The 17,633-nt window shown below is 47.3% G+C and overlaps 1 protein-coding gene across 18 annotated transcripts in view; it reads left to right on the top strand.

Moving 5' to 3' along the window:
- Ssdp (Sequence-specific single-stranded DNA-binding protein) overlaps positions 1-17,633 on the top strand; it is a 108,291-nt gene that overhangs the window by 16,766 nt on the left and 73,892 nt on the right. For all 18 annotated transcript variants that reach the window (XM_037432204.2, XM_037432203.2, XM_037432206.2 and 15 more), the window contains exon 3: positions 4,029-4,090. In XM_037432204.2, coding sequence (XP_037288101.1) covers positions 4,029-4,090 — 62 coding nt within the window. The remainder of the gene's footprint in view (positions 1-4,028; positions 4,091-17,633) is intronic.

Raw genomic sequence — 17,633 nt, 5'->3', positions numbered from 1 at the left:
GTTGTACTCTTCTTTTGCCAGTCATTTCAGTAAGGGGCCCGGTTTCTGGTTCATGCACATCGTAAAGTGCACTTGGCATGTCCCAAACATGAGCAGTATAAATAATGTGTGAATACAGTGTTTTATTGACTCGGTGGTTAACAGGAACAAGGCTCTAGGCGATGGACATTTGCATTGCTTTCAGGTTTATAACTGTGGAACTGTAGTTATGCGATAAGCTTTAGTTGCACTTGAACGGTCGTGGTTCCAATACAGAAAAATATTTGTCTGTGTGTGTGGAAAAATTGTAATTGTTGTTTACCATAACTTCTAATCCAAACATCAGGGCTAATCGTAGTTTTGATGTTGAAGATTGTATGGTATCTTTACTTATTATGCGTCTGTAGCTTTCTGATAGTTCCAGAATTTATATAATTCTGAATGCAAAGCAATTCATTCTTGCCTGGAATCTGCTGTTGATGTAGCTATAAAGAACCCAAAAGCATTTAAAACAACGGTGTGGCTCTCTGATCGAGCATATGCTTGTCACGCAGAAAGCCTCAGTTTGATTGTTACTTGAATGGAAAGTTTGTATTATTTTTATTTCCATCTTGCTCAATTTTTTGGTCATGGACAACCTTGATATTTCTCTCACAATGGACGACACCGACACTGACGCCAACATCGTTATTTCTGTAAAATGAGCTGTATAATGCTATTGCATTAATAAAGGAAGCATTACAACTACAAAAACAGGGTAAGGGTGCTGCTGGCAGCATTTTTCCTAGTAGCATCTGTGCAAACGAAAGCGTACATAAGCATTTGCCAGTACGCTGAAGCTCGTTTTCCCCTTCGAGGACCATTGGCATCAGCTGGGCGGTATGCTCGTAGAGCGTAGTTCAAGGAGTAAAAGCCCTTTACATCGATCCCTCAGCACATAGTTGTCTCATCACCCTTGCTGTTGGTGCATTTGGCTCCAACTCTCATTGGCGGCAGGGCATTTATGTGGGCGGGTAAGAGACATGGGAGTCATGACACTGCGAAGATTGAGTTGAGGGCAGACTTGTCTAGGTATTTTGAATTTTATAGACCGAGTACTTCCTCCACGCATGCCTCTATCACTGCTGTTCTTGCTGTATCTATCCATTCAGTTGTCAATCTGCAGGACTGGCAAGTAAGCAGTGGAGGATTGAAACATGTATTTACCGGCCTGTTGAGTGACCCATGTCTAATTTAAGTTAGATGTCACGGGCAAGCGTTGTGAAAACTACACAATGTCACCACTACTCACCTCAAGTTGGTTATATTTTCTCTAAGCCTCATATTGAGGCTAGGCCTAACTTTTGTTGTTCCAGGAACTTAGGCTTGCAGGATAGATGAACTTCCATCTCCTAAAGCACGGACTTTTGGTTGATAGTAAAACAGACCTACGATTCATCGTTTTATGTGATGAAAATTTCGGAGTGCATTGTGAAGGTCAGCGGCATGCTCATTCTATCGACTCATCTGTAAAGTGCTTGTGCAGGCCACGTTAATACACACATAAAGTTGGAAATCTTTTCAGCAGCAAGCGCAGCTGGGAGAGTTATTTTTTAGGCCGGTGACCAGCTAGGCAAACATACATACGGTTGACTCTCACTGAACAGAGTACGCCTTGGCGGAAGAACGGTGGCTACAGTGCTCAGTTGCTTACTTAAAAGTCGTGGGTTCGATCCCGGCCATGGCAGTCGCAAACGATGGCGGTGAATGGTAGAGGCCTGCGCACCGTGCGATGTCATTGCACCTTAAAGAACACCACATGGCCAAAATTTACGGAGCCCTCCACTACGGCGTCTTTCTTTATCATATCTTGGTTTTGGGAGCTAAAAACCCATGTATTATTAAGTCACTCAATGCAAATCTGTTAAAACAGAATTTTTGTCTAAGTGGAACAACTGTCTGATATGATTGGTCTAGTTAGTATTGGTATTCTTTACCCCTTTTTGTGTCTTAGTAAATGAAACTCCTGGTCCTTCGAGGTTACGTATAATGATAATCTATAATATTTGTTTTCTTTGAATTAGCTCTCAGTTTGTTGGTATAGTACGCTGCATTAGGAGATACTTAAAGTGCGTACACTACTTTACGCCAGTCCGTGTGCCCGTCTTTCGTTCGTTACGCTGTCTGTGATTTGTTACGACTGAGTGATGGTGGTCAATTACCCGGCAATTGTGATGAATCAACTTTGTCACACTGCACTTTGACGAGTTGCTGATATCGGCTTGTCTGATAGTACACATTAAACTCTTCTCATACGTTACTGGGACATTGCTGTGGAAATCGCTCTTGAGTACCCGTAAACACATTTGCAGTCTAGACACTACACTGACACGTGGGCCCGCCGTCAGTTCGGCCTCGAGCGAGTCTCGCGGCCTTGTTCGAAAAGCAACTCGAGCCATTTGAGTCTGCTGTAGGCATGTGCCCAAATGCCACAGCTGTGTTGAGCAGCATTCCATTGTATCGTGTTGAAGCCATCTGCGTCACATTTGATATGCGGGCAGCTGTGCGGCAGCTGGCCTATGCTTCTTCGTGCTGGCGTTTTTTGTTTGTTATGTTTTCCTCTTTGCAACAAACACCTTTGCTGCGCACATGCTGCGCTGCATGCTGACTGTGCTCCTTTACACCTCAAAGCTTCCTGGTGGCACGCTTAAATTACAGTCCCAGTAATGTGCGTCCTGGATGCTTGTGTTGCTTGAATGAATGAAGGTCGAGTGCCCCCAGAACAATGAGTTATTCATCAAGGTGTAGACACCAATACCTGTTCAGATTTTTTCCTAAAGTTAGCGATTATGGGCAAATTTTTATACTTCATTGGCGCTTTGTCAGATTTCAAGGAAGCAGCCCCGACAATTATATGCATTTCGCTTTTTGGTTCTTGTTGACCTGCTACCTCAACACACGAAGGATTTCGGAGCGCTACTTTTTTTTTGTTTAGTGAGCTTCCTCAAGTAGGCGCAAGCAAGTGCGGCATAGTCGGATAAACATCATCATGAAAAGAAAAAAGAAACTCATTGCTGCTCAGTGGTCGCTCTTGCAAGTTGGTTGCCGCTTGTGTTTCTTCGAAAAACGAGATGTCTGTGAAGGGCTTATTTGTCCCACAAAATGGCCCAAGGGCAAACTTCAAACATGTGCTCTTTCTATCCATTTTCCTGTACCTTTACCGTGTCATGTTGGCAGGTAGTGACTGCTGCCTTGTTACTATGTGTTACACTTGTTGGCATGTGTGCTTCAGTAGGTAGGCATTGTACCTTGCTTGTTGGAAACACAGGTGAACACAAGCAGTTTATCCTTGGCAAATTGATACTTGTGGACCCGTGCCTTTCCTTTCTTTTTTCTTATGCCGTTGTGATGTTGCGCTGTTGCAGCTCTGCATACAAGTTTCTTTTATTGTGGCAAATTATTGTAATGTCTCAGTTCGTGAGCGTGTTTTGTAGTAGGCCTGAATTTTTCATGTTGATTAAGTGTATAATAGAGTGATACCATGTGGATGTCCTTGTCACATGATTATTTATAGGTAGCAGCATATCCCTAAGAACGCTACAGAGGCCACAGTGGTATATAACCTTGGGTTATGATACATTTGTAATGTCCATACAAAATGAGAAATTAGAAAAATAAAAATTCCTCCTTCTGATTTTTGTGGTATTCTTACTCTATTGCTGATTTGATGCATATTGAGTGTTTTAAATAACAGCTATTCATTTCAACCACTGAATCAATTGGAGCTGTTTGATTCTTAAAAAAATTTCTATGGTGCTGTACACCCCTGCTTTATTCTGAAATAAACAGCAACTGTTGCTCTTCATCATCCTGTTCCTTACTCACTCCATTCAGTTTGTAATACTGTTTTCAGTTTTTAATCTTTCACTGTGATTGTGCTGTGCTTTCCATGCAGTTGAGGCATTTTTTTTCTTTTCCCTTCGTGAACATGTAAACATTTATTGATTTGCCCTGGACCAGCTGCTTATTTAGTGGTCTCTGACACCCTATTTTTTCTTAACGTTTTGCAGATTCGATGGGAGAAGAATATAACGCTAGGGGAACCTCCTGGGTTTCTGCATTCATGGTGGTGGTAAGTGCCCCCTACATTTTAGGCTTTTACAGTGGAGCTGCATAAGTTGGAGGGATAGTAATTAGACAGGACACCGGCGGGCTATCCCAGGAGATGAAAAATCTCATTAAGAGACAACGAACCATCAAAGCTTCAAATGCTACAGACAAAATAGAGCTGTTGGAACTTTCGAGGTTAATCAATAGGCATAAGGTAGCCGACATGAGAAAGTATAACATAGAGAGAATCGACCCAGTTGTAAAAAGAGAAGTCTATAATCTGCAAAGGCAAACTTGTGCATAGGCAAAAATCGGGTTGTATGAATTAAGGAACAAGGAAGGAAATGTCATAGCCAATATGGATAGGATAGTCGAGTTAGCAGAGGAGTTCTACAGAGAGCTCTACAGAAGCCAAAACAACCAGGATCTTATCGTGAAAAGCAATAATAGTCCAGAAGAATTCAAAATCCTACCAGTAGTAACAGGGGAAGTAACGAAAGCCCTAGAAGGAATGCACAGGTGCAAAGCCGCTGGTGAGGATAATATAACAGACCTGTTGAAAGATGGCGGAGACATTGCGTTAGAAAAACTGGTCACCTTGTATACGAAGTTTCTCTCTGTGGGAAGGGTACCAGAATATTGGAAGAATCTCAACATCATCTTAATTTATTAGAAAGGGGACATCAAGGATTTAAAAAATTACAGGCAAATCAGCTTACTCTCCGTGCTCTACGTGATATTTACAATAGTAATATCAAATTTAATTAAGACATTAGAGTTAAATCAACCAAAGGACCAAGAGGTTTCCGTACAGGCTACTCCACAGTTGGCCATATTCATACATACTATTAATCAAGTGATGGAGAAATGCGCGAAATACAACCAACCCCCTATGTATAGCCTTAATAGGTTACGACAAGGCATTTGACACGGTTGAGATATCAGCAGTGATGCAAGCGCTATGGAATCGGGACATGTATGAACCCTAAATAAACATACTGGCAGGAAGAAATCTACAGTGGATCCACAGCCACTATAGTCCTTCATAAAGAAAGCTACAGAATCCCAATAAAGAAGGGTGTAAGGCAGGGAGGCACAACCTCTCCAATGCTATTCACCGCATGTTTACAGGAAGTTTTCAGAACCCTAGATAGGGAAGAGTTATGAATAATAGTTAATGGAGATTATCTTAGTAACCTGTTATACGCTCGGGAAATTGATTTTATGAGTAACTCGGGAGACGAATTACAGCTCATGATCACTGAACTGGACAAGGAAAGCAGAAGAGTAGTGCTGAAGATTTATATGTGTATAACGAAAGTAATGTGCGACAGTCTTAGCAGAAAACAGCGCTTTGTGATACGTGGAAATACACCGGAAGTTGTAAAGAAATACGTCTACTTAGGACACGTAGTAACTGCGGAGCCAAACCATGAGATAAGTAACTAAAAGAATACGAATGATGTAGAGCACATTTGGCGAGCATTCTCAAATCATGAATGGTAGTCTGCCACTAACCCTCAAGAGGAAGGTATATAACAGCTGCATCTTGGCAGTATTTGCCTACAGTGCAGGAACCTGGAGGCTTACAAAGGGGGTTCAGCCTAAATAGACGACGGCGCTGTGAGCGATAAAAAGAAAAATGATAGATGTAACTTTAAGAGACAAGAAGAGAGCAGAGTGGGTCAAGGAACAAACTGGCGTTAAAGATATCATAGTTGAAATTAATAAGAAGAAATGAAGCTGGGCTGGCCATGTAGTGCATAGGAAGAATAATCACTGGTCATTAAGGGTAACTCACTGAATCCCTAGAGAAGGCAAGCATGCGAGGAGGGTACAAAAAGTTAAGTGGGCTGATGAGATTAAAAAGTTTGTGGTTATAATGTGGCAGCAGAAAGCACACGACAGGGTCGATTGCGAACACAGGAGAGAGCCTACAGCCCTGCTGCGGGCGTATTCAGACTAATGATGATGATGTAACTCTGCAGAAAACAGCCGTGGTCATTTTCCTGAATGGCCTATACCTTCAAATTTAGCCGAAGGGACCAACACCTCCCGGATGAAGCTAAGACAGCGGTTGGCGAACTGGGTGGTTGATGCGACTGCGAGCCTGAGGGTTTTAAGAAATATGGGCCTGTTGCAGCTATGGGAATCCTAGTCAAAAATTACCTGCTAAACGGGAAAGCCCTCACCGATATTCACCACATAAATTGCCAAACCCAACTACTCACTAAGGGTTGACTTGAAATTGGTGCTAACTAATAGATTATTTTAGTAATGAGATAATTGCATGAGTTAATGAACATCTGAATAAATGCATATACTAATAACCTGTGTGCTGCAGTTCTAGCCTGTGCAAATCGAGGTGCTAAAAATGAGCATACGCTACAGTAAAATATATAAATGCATAAATAATAAATAAATCGGTCTACTACGCGGCTTCGCTTGCCATCCTTCTTCGCAGAATGTAATGGCTCATAAGCTTTTTTTTTACCGTCTTAGTGGATCAGCCATTAGAGAGGACATGCCTTGTCATCCTGGTGTGAGCAGCAGCATTTACATACTGTATGTTAACTGGCTGTTGATTCCTTTTGTGGGCAATACCCTTGCTGAAGCAGCTCAACGCAGGTCTCAATGCATTAGTGCCCGCTGCATATCCGAGCAAAGATGTCAAAGGTTAAAGTGGGGTCACCAAGCACTGGTAGCAACGTCCTTCAATGCTCTTTCAAACAACTGCTTTCTAGATGTGTGCTTCATGAGCATTCTCTGCTGGAAAAAGTACAATTTGTAAAGAAGCATGTTTGTGGCATCCTGCTGCCGCCTATTTCCTGTTGAAGTAGCATAGAGCACACTCAGTTACAACTGCAATCACTTTGTGTTGTTTGCTCGCATATGCATCTCTGTTAACCTGGTGAATTGCAAATGGTGAGAGTTAATTGCAAATGGTGAGAGTTTTTAGACAAGCTAATAACTCTCGCTAACTTCAGCTCATCTGCAAGCTTATAAATACAAGTCATGGACAGCACTGACGATGCTGACAAAGACATCTTGACTGACGTTGAGTTTAACCAGAGAAATCCATTTCTGCTGTCACGTCAGTGCAGATGAGACGTGTTGGTGACTGTGAGAGAGTGTGAGAATTTATTGAAAGGCAAAAAGGTCAACCTGAGCTAGTGCGCTCTAGCCTGCTACTCTACACAGGTGATAAGGGGAGAAGGAATGAAAGAGGGATGAAAGATGATGTGGACAGGAGAGGGTGGTGCATATGTACAGTAGCCATTTTGCATAGTACCCTACAGCTTAGTATCCACTCCAGTGCTTTTGATAACGTCTGAAAAAGGCTTTTTGGCAGTTTTGACACTGTTTGGTTGGTTGCACATTGCTGATAAAATGTAGCTTTCACAAAGTGATGTTCGTCTGATGCTTGCCAACGTTGAAGTTAGCACCTTCCTTTGCGTCACGTATAATAGGCAGGCACAAAATATATGGGCTAAAGTTTCGTGCACTTGGCAGTGCCCACAATTCGAGCGGTCCGCACGCCTGATTACGTGGGTGTAGTGTCGAGTGAAGGCAACGCCCAGGCGAATCCGGTGCAGCACACTAGCATGTCGTCGGCCGATTTTAGAGTGAAGGCGAAAAGTCATATCGGGGTTGGTTTCTCGCAGACGCTTGTTCCGATGATGTGGTTGCCACCAATAAGTGGCTGTGCATTCACGCATGAGCGATCTCAACAATATTTTGATGTCACTTTGGGAGTATGGTACTTTGACGTTCATGGGCCGTTGTATAATGCCGCTCTTGCTTTGCTATCAGCCTATCTGCTAGTTCGTTTAGTTCGTTACCAACCAAGCCACAGTGTCCAGAAACCCACTGGAGTTAATCAAATGCCCACTTCTATGAGGTAGGTCGAATGCTTGGACTATTACTAATGCTAATTCGTAATATTGGCCGCTTCTTGAGCAAGAGTTTATTGCCTGAAGCACTGACTTTGTATCAATCAGAATTGTTCATTTACGCGGTGCTTGGCCTTTCACAAATTGTATAGCGTCCTGTATAGCAGCAAGTTCCGCAGCTGTCGAAGATGACCTGTGATATAATTTGTACTGCCGGGAAATTCCGAATTGAGGGATCACGCAGGCTGCAGCTGAGGTGGACGAAGTTATGGATCCATCGGTGTAGATGTGCACAGAGTCGATGTACCGGTCAGCCCAATATGCCAAGGCGAGTCACTTGGGGGCAACATTAGGAACGTGCGACTCATTCCAAATTTCATGTATGTAAAGACACACGAGTGGTTTAGTCAATGTCCATGGAGACACTTCGGAGATTACGGAGGGTGCTAAGTCTGAAGGGATCATATGTCTGCGCGTATCGAGGCATGGTGAATGGTTACAGCCTGGTCGGTCTGCTTTAGTGAAGACAACAGGTGCTGTGCATGTCAGGGCAGCAGATGACGGTACACCTGAAGAGGCTCACAGGACTTGGAAATGTGTATAGGGTAGGTGTGGGACTGCTCTATAATGCCAGAGGTTGACGTGCACCGTGGCAGGCCTAGGCATGTCCTCAGTGCTCGTGTCTGAATGCTCTCCAAGGTACGAAAGCACGTTGCACACATGCTGGAAAGCACACGTGAGCTGTACTGTATATAGCCCACAAACGATGCGTACTGTATATAGCCCACAAACGATGCCTCGTACAGCTGCAGAAGACCTTCTGAAGGTAACAGAAATGCCAATGGCCCAGTTGCGAGTACAGGCGCAGATCATCGAGCGCGAGTTCCATTGGCTGTATGTGAAGGTGAATTAAAATTGTAGCTCAGTGCGCAAGGATGCGAATATTGGCAAGTGTAGGTCACTTTCGGTGAACGCCTGAGCCTTATCCTGGACTAGATGAAGTTCCTTTAGTGTGAGGGACATCCAGTATGAACGCCCCGCCGCGGTGGTCTAGTGGCTAAGGTACTCGGCTGCTGACCCGCAGGGCGCGGGTTCGAATCCCGGCTGCGGCGGCTGCATTTCCGATGGAGGCAGAAATGTTGTAGGCCCGTGTGCTCAGATTTGGGTGCACGTTAAAGAACCCCAGGTGGTCTAAATTTCCGGAGCCCTCCACTACGGCGTCTCTCATAATCATATAGTGGTTTTGGGACGTTAAACCCCACATATCAATCAATCATCCAGTATGAACGCGAATGAATGAAGTAGGTGAATGTGAGGCACTGGAATGTGAACGCCATCATGAGTGCAGACGCAGATCGAGGTCATTGAGCGTGTGTCCGTGGGACAGTGTGTGTGAAGGCAAATTGAGATTGCTCGGTGGAGCGAGGACACGCATAAGATCAATTGTATGCGAAGGACTGTGTGCGAGCGCGAATGAAGTCGGTGAATGTGAGGTGACGGAATGCGAATGCATACGGCCAAGCCTTGGGTGCGGATGCAGGTCAAGATTATTGAGCATAAGTTTGTGGGACTGTGTGTGGAAAGGCGAATAAAAGCAACTCAGTCGCGGGAATGTCTGCGATAGTTGGGCAATGTGCGTGAACTTCCGAGCCTAAAGCGAGGACGCTGAAAAGGATCAGCTGTACGTGAGGGACAGTGTGTGAATGCGAACGAAGTCGTTGAATGCGAGGTAATGGAATGTGAATGGCCACGGCCAAACCATGATTGTAGATGCAGATGAAGGTCATTAAGCGGGTGTTAGTGTGACTGTGTGTAAAGGCAAATGAAGATTGCTTGGCATTGCGAGGACGCGAATGTTGGCAACTGTAAGGGAATGTGAGTGAATGCCCGAACCTGAAGTGATGATGCAAATAAGATCACTTTTGTGTGAGGGACAGTGTGGGAACGCGAAAGAAGTCGTTGAATGTGAGGTAACGGAATGTGAACGCCCACGGCCAAACCATGATTGTGGACGCGGAAGAAGGTCATTGAGTGCGTGTTCGTGGGACTGTGTGTAAAGGCAAATGAAGATTGTTTGGCATCGCGAGGACGCGAATGTTGGGAACTGTAAGGGAATGTGAGTGAACGCCCGAACCTGAAGTGAGGACGCAAATCAGATCAGTTGTATGCGAGGGACAGTGTGGGAACGCGAATGAAGTCGTTGAATGTGAACACCCACTGCCGAACCATGAATGTGGACGCAGATCAAGATCATTGAGCGCGTGTTCGTGGGACTGTGTGTGATGGCAAATTAAGATTGCTTCGCCTCGCGAGGACGTCAATGTGGACAACTATAAGGGAATGGTAGTGAATGCCCGAGCCTAAAGTGAGGAAGCAAATAAGATCAATTGTATGCGAGGGACTGTGTGAACGCGAATGAAGTTGGTGAATGTGAGGTAATAGAATGTAGACTCAGATCAAGGTAATCGAGCTCGTGTTCGTAGGACTGTGCGTGTGAAAGGTATACCTCTTCGCAGCGAGGACACGCCTGAGATCAGTTGTATGCTAGGGATAGCGTGCGAACGTGAATCAAGTCATTGACTATGAGGTAAAGGAATGTTGGCACCAATGGCCGAGCCATGAGTGCGGACGCAGGTCAAGATCATTGAGCGCGTGTTTGTGGGACAGTGTGTGTGGAGGCGAATCACGATAGCTCGGTGACTCGAGGACGTGAATGTCGGCACCTGTAAGGCAAGTGAGTGAACGGCGGAACCTAAAGCATGAACACAGAGAAGCGTTTAAAGAGAGAGCAAATGTGAGTACCGGTGAGCGTGAGGCAACGCGTCTGACCGTCAACGGCCGAGTGTTAGTGTGCGGACGCAGATGTAGACCATGGACTGTGTGAACGTTAACGGAAGCAGCATATTGCGAGTGGGCGGGAATTTTGGGTGGCTATGACGCTGCGCCTCTTGAACGTCCGAGCTTAAAATTCACACAGATGACTCGAAGGAGCGTGTGTGTGGGCGTGAATGGCGACCTTGAGAGCAGGTGTAAGCGTTAGTGCCTGGAACGCGCGCACTAACACATACAGGAACGTTTACGCATTTGTTACGCATTCGTTTGCTTTTACTTTGGGGCTTGAGTGTACCGGTGAAGCGATTGGAGTTGTCATCGCTGCTGGCTATTTTGGGCTGTTGGAGAGGGGGAGATGGTTCCATACCGTGCGAGTTTTTTTTTTCTATTTCCCAAAAGCAAACAAAGCACCACGCAACGCGGCTGTCCTCGTCCCCGCCGCACAACGTAACGCTACAGCGTTGCCACTTGGTCCTGGTCTAGTTACGCCGTGATGGTTTTCACCGAACGGGCGCCCGGTTTTCCGCGTGTTCTTGCGACCCTCTTCTTATTTTGCCGCTCTCGGGTTGCGTACGTTGTCGGCGCTTTTCGGCGACCATACCTGAACAGCGGCGCATGCCCAGATCGAGCGACGGAACGGGCACACGCGGCGCGCATGCGTCGTCGATCCTCTTTATGACGTCTTCCGTGTCTCGCCTTGGAACGCGTGAAAATAGGTGTGACCTGCGCGTACGCTCGGAATTTCATGGTTATAGTTTGTATCTTTTTGTAGCGTTAGCTACACTGGCCTCGCTGAGCCAATTTCGCGTGGCACTGGTCTGCGCATGCGCAATGATACTCCGCAGTAGCCGCCGGTGTGCGCGTAATTCGATACGCTGCGCAGACTGTCAGTGGTGTCATGCACCGGAGCGGGCACCTCCCTCGCACTCGGCCGCGGCCGCGCGCGACTCGCCGCCGCTGGTGTGCGCTTTCCAGAGGAGCGGCGTCATAGCCTTGGTAGACATATGGACGCCGACGCGCGCGCCTTCCCTGTGCAGTCGCCATCTGACACTGCGCTGGAGCCGCTTGATAGCTAGCGCCTCTGACTGGCGTTTGCCACTGTGGTATAGCCATGTAGAAAGAGAGTGCAAATGCTGCTCAACGGTGCAGTAGAGCGGAGAAGCTTAACTCATCGGATCCCGAAGTAGTTGCCCGGCAAAATAAATATACATGTGCCACATAATACGTATACCGTGTGTATGTCATTGGAACAGCTGTAAGCATGATATCTGGACAGCTAAGATTAATCAGCTGAACCTTTGCTAACGCTACGTATATCCTGGCATAGCTGAGTAAGCCACTGCCATTTTTTTGTGCGTGAAAGAGAGGCAGGGAGTTTAACTAGCTTAACCGTCTGGTGTAGTCATACGGCTCGGACATAGACATGAGCAAACGCAAACCACTATTGGCTATCCGGGGCAGCTAGCGCTGCTAGTACGTGAGAAAATGTGGTAGTTACATTTGGTCCGTAATACCCACAGTGCCACATTGCAGAATGTGGTTGGATAAGGACCGAAAATAGTTTTCGAAAACCTGGTTTGCTTCCCTGCACTGGAGAAGGTGGGGAAGGCTGAAAATGAGGATAATGACTAGAGATGAACGTATGATTGGAATGTTTCAAAGCACGGCGTAGTGCTTTCAAATATTCAATGCGTAGTACTTTACGCGGATCTGTTGTTGCCGATGGCGGTTGTACTGCATCGGCTTTATAGGGTTCAGGCGAGAATTGCAAGACTATCGGCAGTTTTAGAATAGCGCACCGCCAGCCCTTGCGGTGCGGTCGCTGCCACTGCGCATGCGTCGTAACGCGAGTCGGCGTCCGTGGCCCTTCCGCTGAAAATTCGAAATAGCGTGTGGTGATGCCGGCCCGCGAAGTGCTGTGTGTAGCTCCGTGCATTTGCTTTTGCGGTCGGGGCGGAAGTCCCTAGACTTTTCCCTAGGGGGAGGGAGCAAACGCAATTCTTGAGCTAATACATGGCGCCCGCAATTAAAGCAACGCCCGCAACATCTGCAAACGTTATTCTAAAACTCCCTTACGAAAAAAGCGATGTAGCGCTGATTTCCAACTCTTGAGAAGGAACACCTTTATATGTATGGCGATATAAGGGAAAGATGGGGAGCGTCATGGTTAGGGAGATCGTTGCATACGAAGGCGCGTTCGTCAAGTTTGGCGCTTCACTTGTGTGCCGAACTGATGCGAGCACTGCGCCTCGGGGATCCTATAGCTCCCCACGCGGGAGGCTTCTCTAGGCTTCTGTTTTCCCTACGAGCAAAACAAAGAGTGTTCCACAGTCCAAGCGAAAGTCGGGCCAGTTCGGGCTTGGGATTCCAATAAATTTTAGTTTCGAGTCCAGCGCCTTGTTGTCTCGGCTTCAGTCATTGGTCTTTATTTTCGCGTTGTTTTTTACATCCCAAGAGTGTTCCACACTAGCCGTAATGGCTACTGGCGGCACTCCCTGACAGACCCACGGTTAAATGCACTCATGTACTACTCTACAGAGTAAACGGAGGGATGGCCGGCGTGGTGGATCGGGCGTGGTGGCAGAGCATCGGATCCTGCCCGGGGCAAGTTATTTGTTCGTCCACTTTTCGTTCTTCACACTTACATTACAAATACTTCTAATAACGTCCCCGACACTTTCGCTGGCATCACTATCTGTTCTTACTAATAATATGCGTAACTAAGAAAAACGAGCCCTTGGTAAAATTTACACTTTTTTTTTTACTTCTAAGTATCCGTGTGACTTATGACCGCTGACACACATAATTCACGTCTGCTTGCATCGCTAAGGCTCCGCGAAATAAGTTAACGTCTCGTTCCTTCTCGTCTGATTGGTTCAGAGATTTCGCAGCCACCGTTGCGTGACTGAAAAAAATTACTCCCCACTAGAGGGAACCATGAGTAGCATGCGTAGTAGCGCATGGGTCGAGCTAATTAATGACGTAACGCCTAAAATATGCGAGACGGGACAAAGAAAGGGACAAAGGGGAGCGCTTATGCCTAGTTCACACTGAAACATCCGCTTTCTACAGCGACCGAGATTCCCCTGCCGCCGAAACGCAGCGTCGTTCGCACTGGACGCGCCCCGCGCCGCCGAATATGCCATCTACTGCGGGGCGAACGCGGGATGGATGCGCTGTCACCCGGTTGTTGTCACGGCTCGCAAACGCCACTACGCTATCCGGTGGTGTGTACTTCGACGATTCTCGTACACAAGAAGCAAGAAATGACAGTACTGCTTACTTTGCTGGCAAGTGGCTGTCTTGTAATGCACGAAGAGCAGAAAAACCACCGACGCCAGCGGCGTTGGTGGGTTCGTTTTGCTCTGCAAGACCGCAACAAGCTCGGTCACGCCAATAGCAAGCTCGGTCACCTCTTTCACGAAATACGGAGGCGAAGTAGGCACAGTGTAGGTTAAACTCCCGTTGGTTTCAACATTCAGTTACGTGCACTGCGGCAAACAAGTGAGTAGGGCTTGGCCGCCATTTTTCAAAATTCCTTGACTAGCGCTCCTATTGGTCCGCGGTGACCGATTCGGCGGCAGACGCCGCAAAAATCGGTCCGTGAGCGATCGGCGCGGAGAGGGCCCTTTCGGCAGATCTCGCCGCCGCCGAACCGGATTCGGAGCACTTTCGGCGGCCGGAATGCTCAGTCTGAACGCGGCCTTACTTCCAGCAAAATTTTATTTCGAGGAGCGTACATAAGTATGCTCACGAAATGCGAAAAAAAAATGGTAGTGGCTTAGCTCAGCTATGCCAGGATATACGTAGCGTTAGCAAAGGTTCAGCTGATGGCTATACCACAGTGGCAAACGCCAGTCAGAGGCGCTAGCTATCAAGCGGCTCCAGCGCAGTGTCAGATGGCGACTGCACAGGGAAGGCGCGCGCGTCGGCGTCCATATGTCTACCAAGGCTATGACGCCACTCCTCTGGAAAGCGCACACCGGCGGCGGCGAGTCGCGCGCGGCCGCGGCCGAGTGCGAAGGAGGTGCCGGCTCCGGTGCGCGACACCACTGATCGTCTGCGCAGCGCATCGAATGGCGCGCACACCGGCGGCGGCGGAGTATCATTGCGCATGCGCAGGCCAGTGCCACGCGAAATTGGCTCAGCGAGGCCAGTGTAGCTAACGCTACCAAAAAAAAAAAAACGGACAAAACAGATGAGAATCCTTCAATTGCCCATGCGCGACCTAAAGTTCCGTACTTCACGGACACTTTGCCCGATGTTGACGCGTCCTTGCAAATGGAGCGCACCGTAATTCACTGTATTTTCTTTTGCTGTTACTCGTACGGAACTCTTGTGAAAGCACGTCATGCGGGAGGAGCACGTGGGTTCATCGTGCGTCTGCAGAATTTCGTTCCCCGAACGCCATCACTTGATTGCTGAGAGAGTGTGAGAGGGAGAGGCCACGGCGCCCTACACAGGCCGGTCTGGCAGTGCTTGGGCCAGGTGTTGCGCATGCGCTGTGAGCGTGGTTACGCGCACCGGATTGAGCTTCGGCATAAGGTGCTTCGCATCTGAAATCGAGCAGCGTGCGGCCGACCCTAACCGGTCGCTTTGCGACCGACTTGGTCACAGGTGTGAACAAGCGTTTAGTGCTTCAAACTTTTAAAGGATTCAATATTGCCCCTTGAGATGGCGGTACCGCAACCGCTTGTTGTCGGGTTGTTGAATGAAAGTTCCGGTCAGCGAGTTTACCCCGTTGCCATCATATCACGCCTCTTTTAAAAGTTCGATAGAGCGCAGCTGGAAAAAAACAGTCCTCTTCATTGTATTAAACCGTGAATGTAAGCCCCCCGGTGCACGGTTCACATAGTGCAACAGCTGCGAAATGCAAGGCGTGGGCGCTTATGACGCGGATCGTGTTTTTTTTTTTTCTTGCTGCTGACGTTGTTCGCGATAGTTGTTTCTGAAAACACAGCCGCAAGCTAAGAATGTGGCGACCGCTGGTTCTTTGCGCATAGCTGTGGAATAGGTCTGTGCAGTCGGGGTCAATATTAAGTGCGGCGCACTTTAGGGGCCCAGGCTGTGTCGTATGCTGTCGTCGTCACTTGGCGTAATGCAGGCAAAATCGCGCATAATAATAGAAAGAGAAAAATAGACGGAAAGCGAGAGACTACTAGAAGATCAAGAAGCGGGATGAGTGGGAAGGAACGGATAGAAAGAAATGGATAAAGGCAGGAAAACCGGCAGAGAGAGAGAGAAAGGAAGAAAGGGAATCGAAGAAAGGCAGAAAATCGACGAGAAACAAGCAAGGCTGCCCAGCCCCGCACTTCTTTCAGGCTTGGCGCGGCTACAGTGCATAGCTGCCTTCATTTTTGTTGCTCCCGCGAGTAGTGCGAGACACCTAGGGGGGCCGTGCGACAAGAAGTAAGCAAGCCGTTTTCATCGGTTATTCTCAATCTGCCTGTGGCATTCACCGAGATCGTCGGGTGAGTTGGCCAAAGCTGTTCAACTTAAGCGGAGAATCGGCATTAGTTTCACACTGGAGAGACACGCGGTGGTCATTTGTGTGTGTGTGCGTGTGTGTGTGTGTGTGTGTGTGTGTGTGCGTGTGTGTGAGAGAGAGAGAGATCGGAAGGGATGTTTCATTCAAGGAGGATTAAAAAAAAAAACTGCTGGAGTGGAAATGTCTGCCCAGAAGTGAAGCCGTTCCACTGGCAAGATGGCGGCTGTGGGGGCCATCTTACTAGGGGCATGATAAATTATCACCGTTCAGCGAATAAAAAACGAAGCGTTTCCCTCGCACGCCCAACAAGTTTAATGTGGGAACTTTTTCTGGTCACGTAGTGCTCCAAGTGCGTCTTACAGTTCCTAGTTTTCTTTTTTTTTTGTGAGCCTCTGATTGGAGGCAAAGTTCCTTGAAGATTCAGTCATCTATACTCGTTTTTGTGGGTTATTTTGTCGGGAACAACTATCTTTTGACTTAGAACTAACGTTGCATTTACATAACATATCAAAGCCACTTGATCTTTAAGTGGGCACCATCAGAAAAGAGCGTGTTTCCGCCATCTTGGCAGTGGCAAAAGATGGCTTCACTTCTGCTGGCAAGGCATTGCTGGAGCTTCCACTCCAGCAACTTTTTTTTTTTTAATCCTCCTTGGTTTCATGACGCGGGAGTGACGGCGTCGGTCGGGCGTTGTGATTGGTTCGAAGTGACGAGTCGCGCGTGATTTTCACGTGGTCCCCGGGTGGGCCACGCTATTTCGCGCTAGAACTTACAGGGGTGGAACAGCGGCAGCAGGCATCGGCGCGAATGGATCGTGAACTCGTTTACGTGCTGCGTTGTCAACGCGAAGAGACAGCGTATTGTAGAATTGCGGGATGTCGGATGCGAAAAAAAAAGTAGCATTTAGCCTTACAGTTTGTTGCTATCGCATTCATTGTTTCACCCTTGTGGTGATGCTTATATTTTGTAACTTAAAGGGTCAACTGCAACGAAATTTCACTTAGGTGGAAATGGCCATAAATACGTTTACGTATTCGTTAAGTTACGATAACAACAGTGAAAGATTTTGCGGTCGCGTATTTAATTTATAATTGGTGCCCCAATTGCCGGAAAGCAGACGACGCGCGGCTCTAGCGGTGTTCCCGGGCGAATCGGACAGAATTGGATATGACGCTTACCATAGAACGTCGCTCCATGTGAGCAATCCTCCCTGCCGCTGGATCGCTCCTTCCTGTGTTGGAACCGCTTTCAATGAAGCGCGTTTGAAACGCGTCTGTGCGTGTTTGCTGCCTTGGCACCGTTTATAGATAGCGCGTTCAAAACGCGTTCGTGCTGCACTGAAGTCGCTGGGA

This window comes from Rhipicephalus microplus, chromosome 10, assembly GCF_043290135.1.
Source record: "Rhipicephalus microplus isolate Deutch F79 chromosome 10, USDA_Rmic, whole genome shotgun sequence".
Taxonomy (NCBI): Eukaryota; Metazoa; Arthropoda; class Arachnida; order Ixodida; family Ixodidae; genus Rhipicephalus; species Rhipicephalus microplus.
The sequence above is the reverse complement of the archived record's forward strand: the minus strand, read 5'-3'. Positions and strand labels throughout refer to the sequence as shown.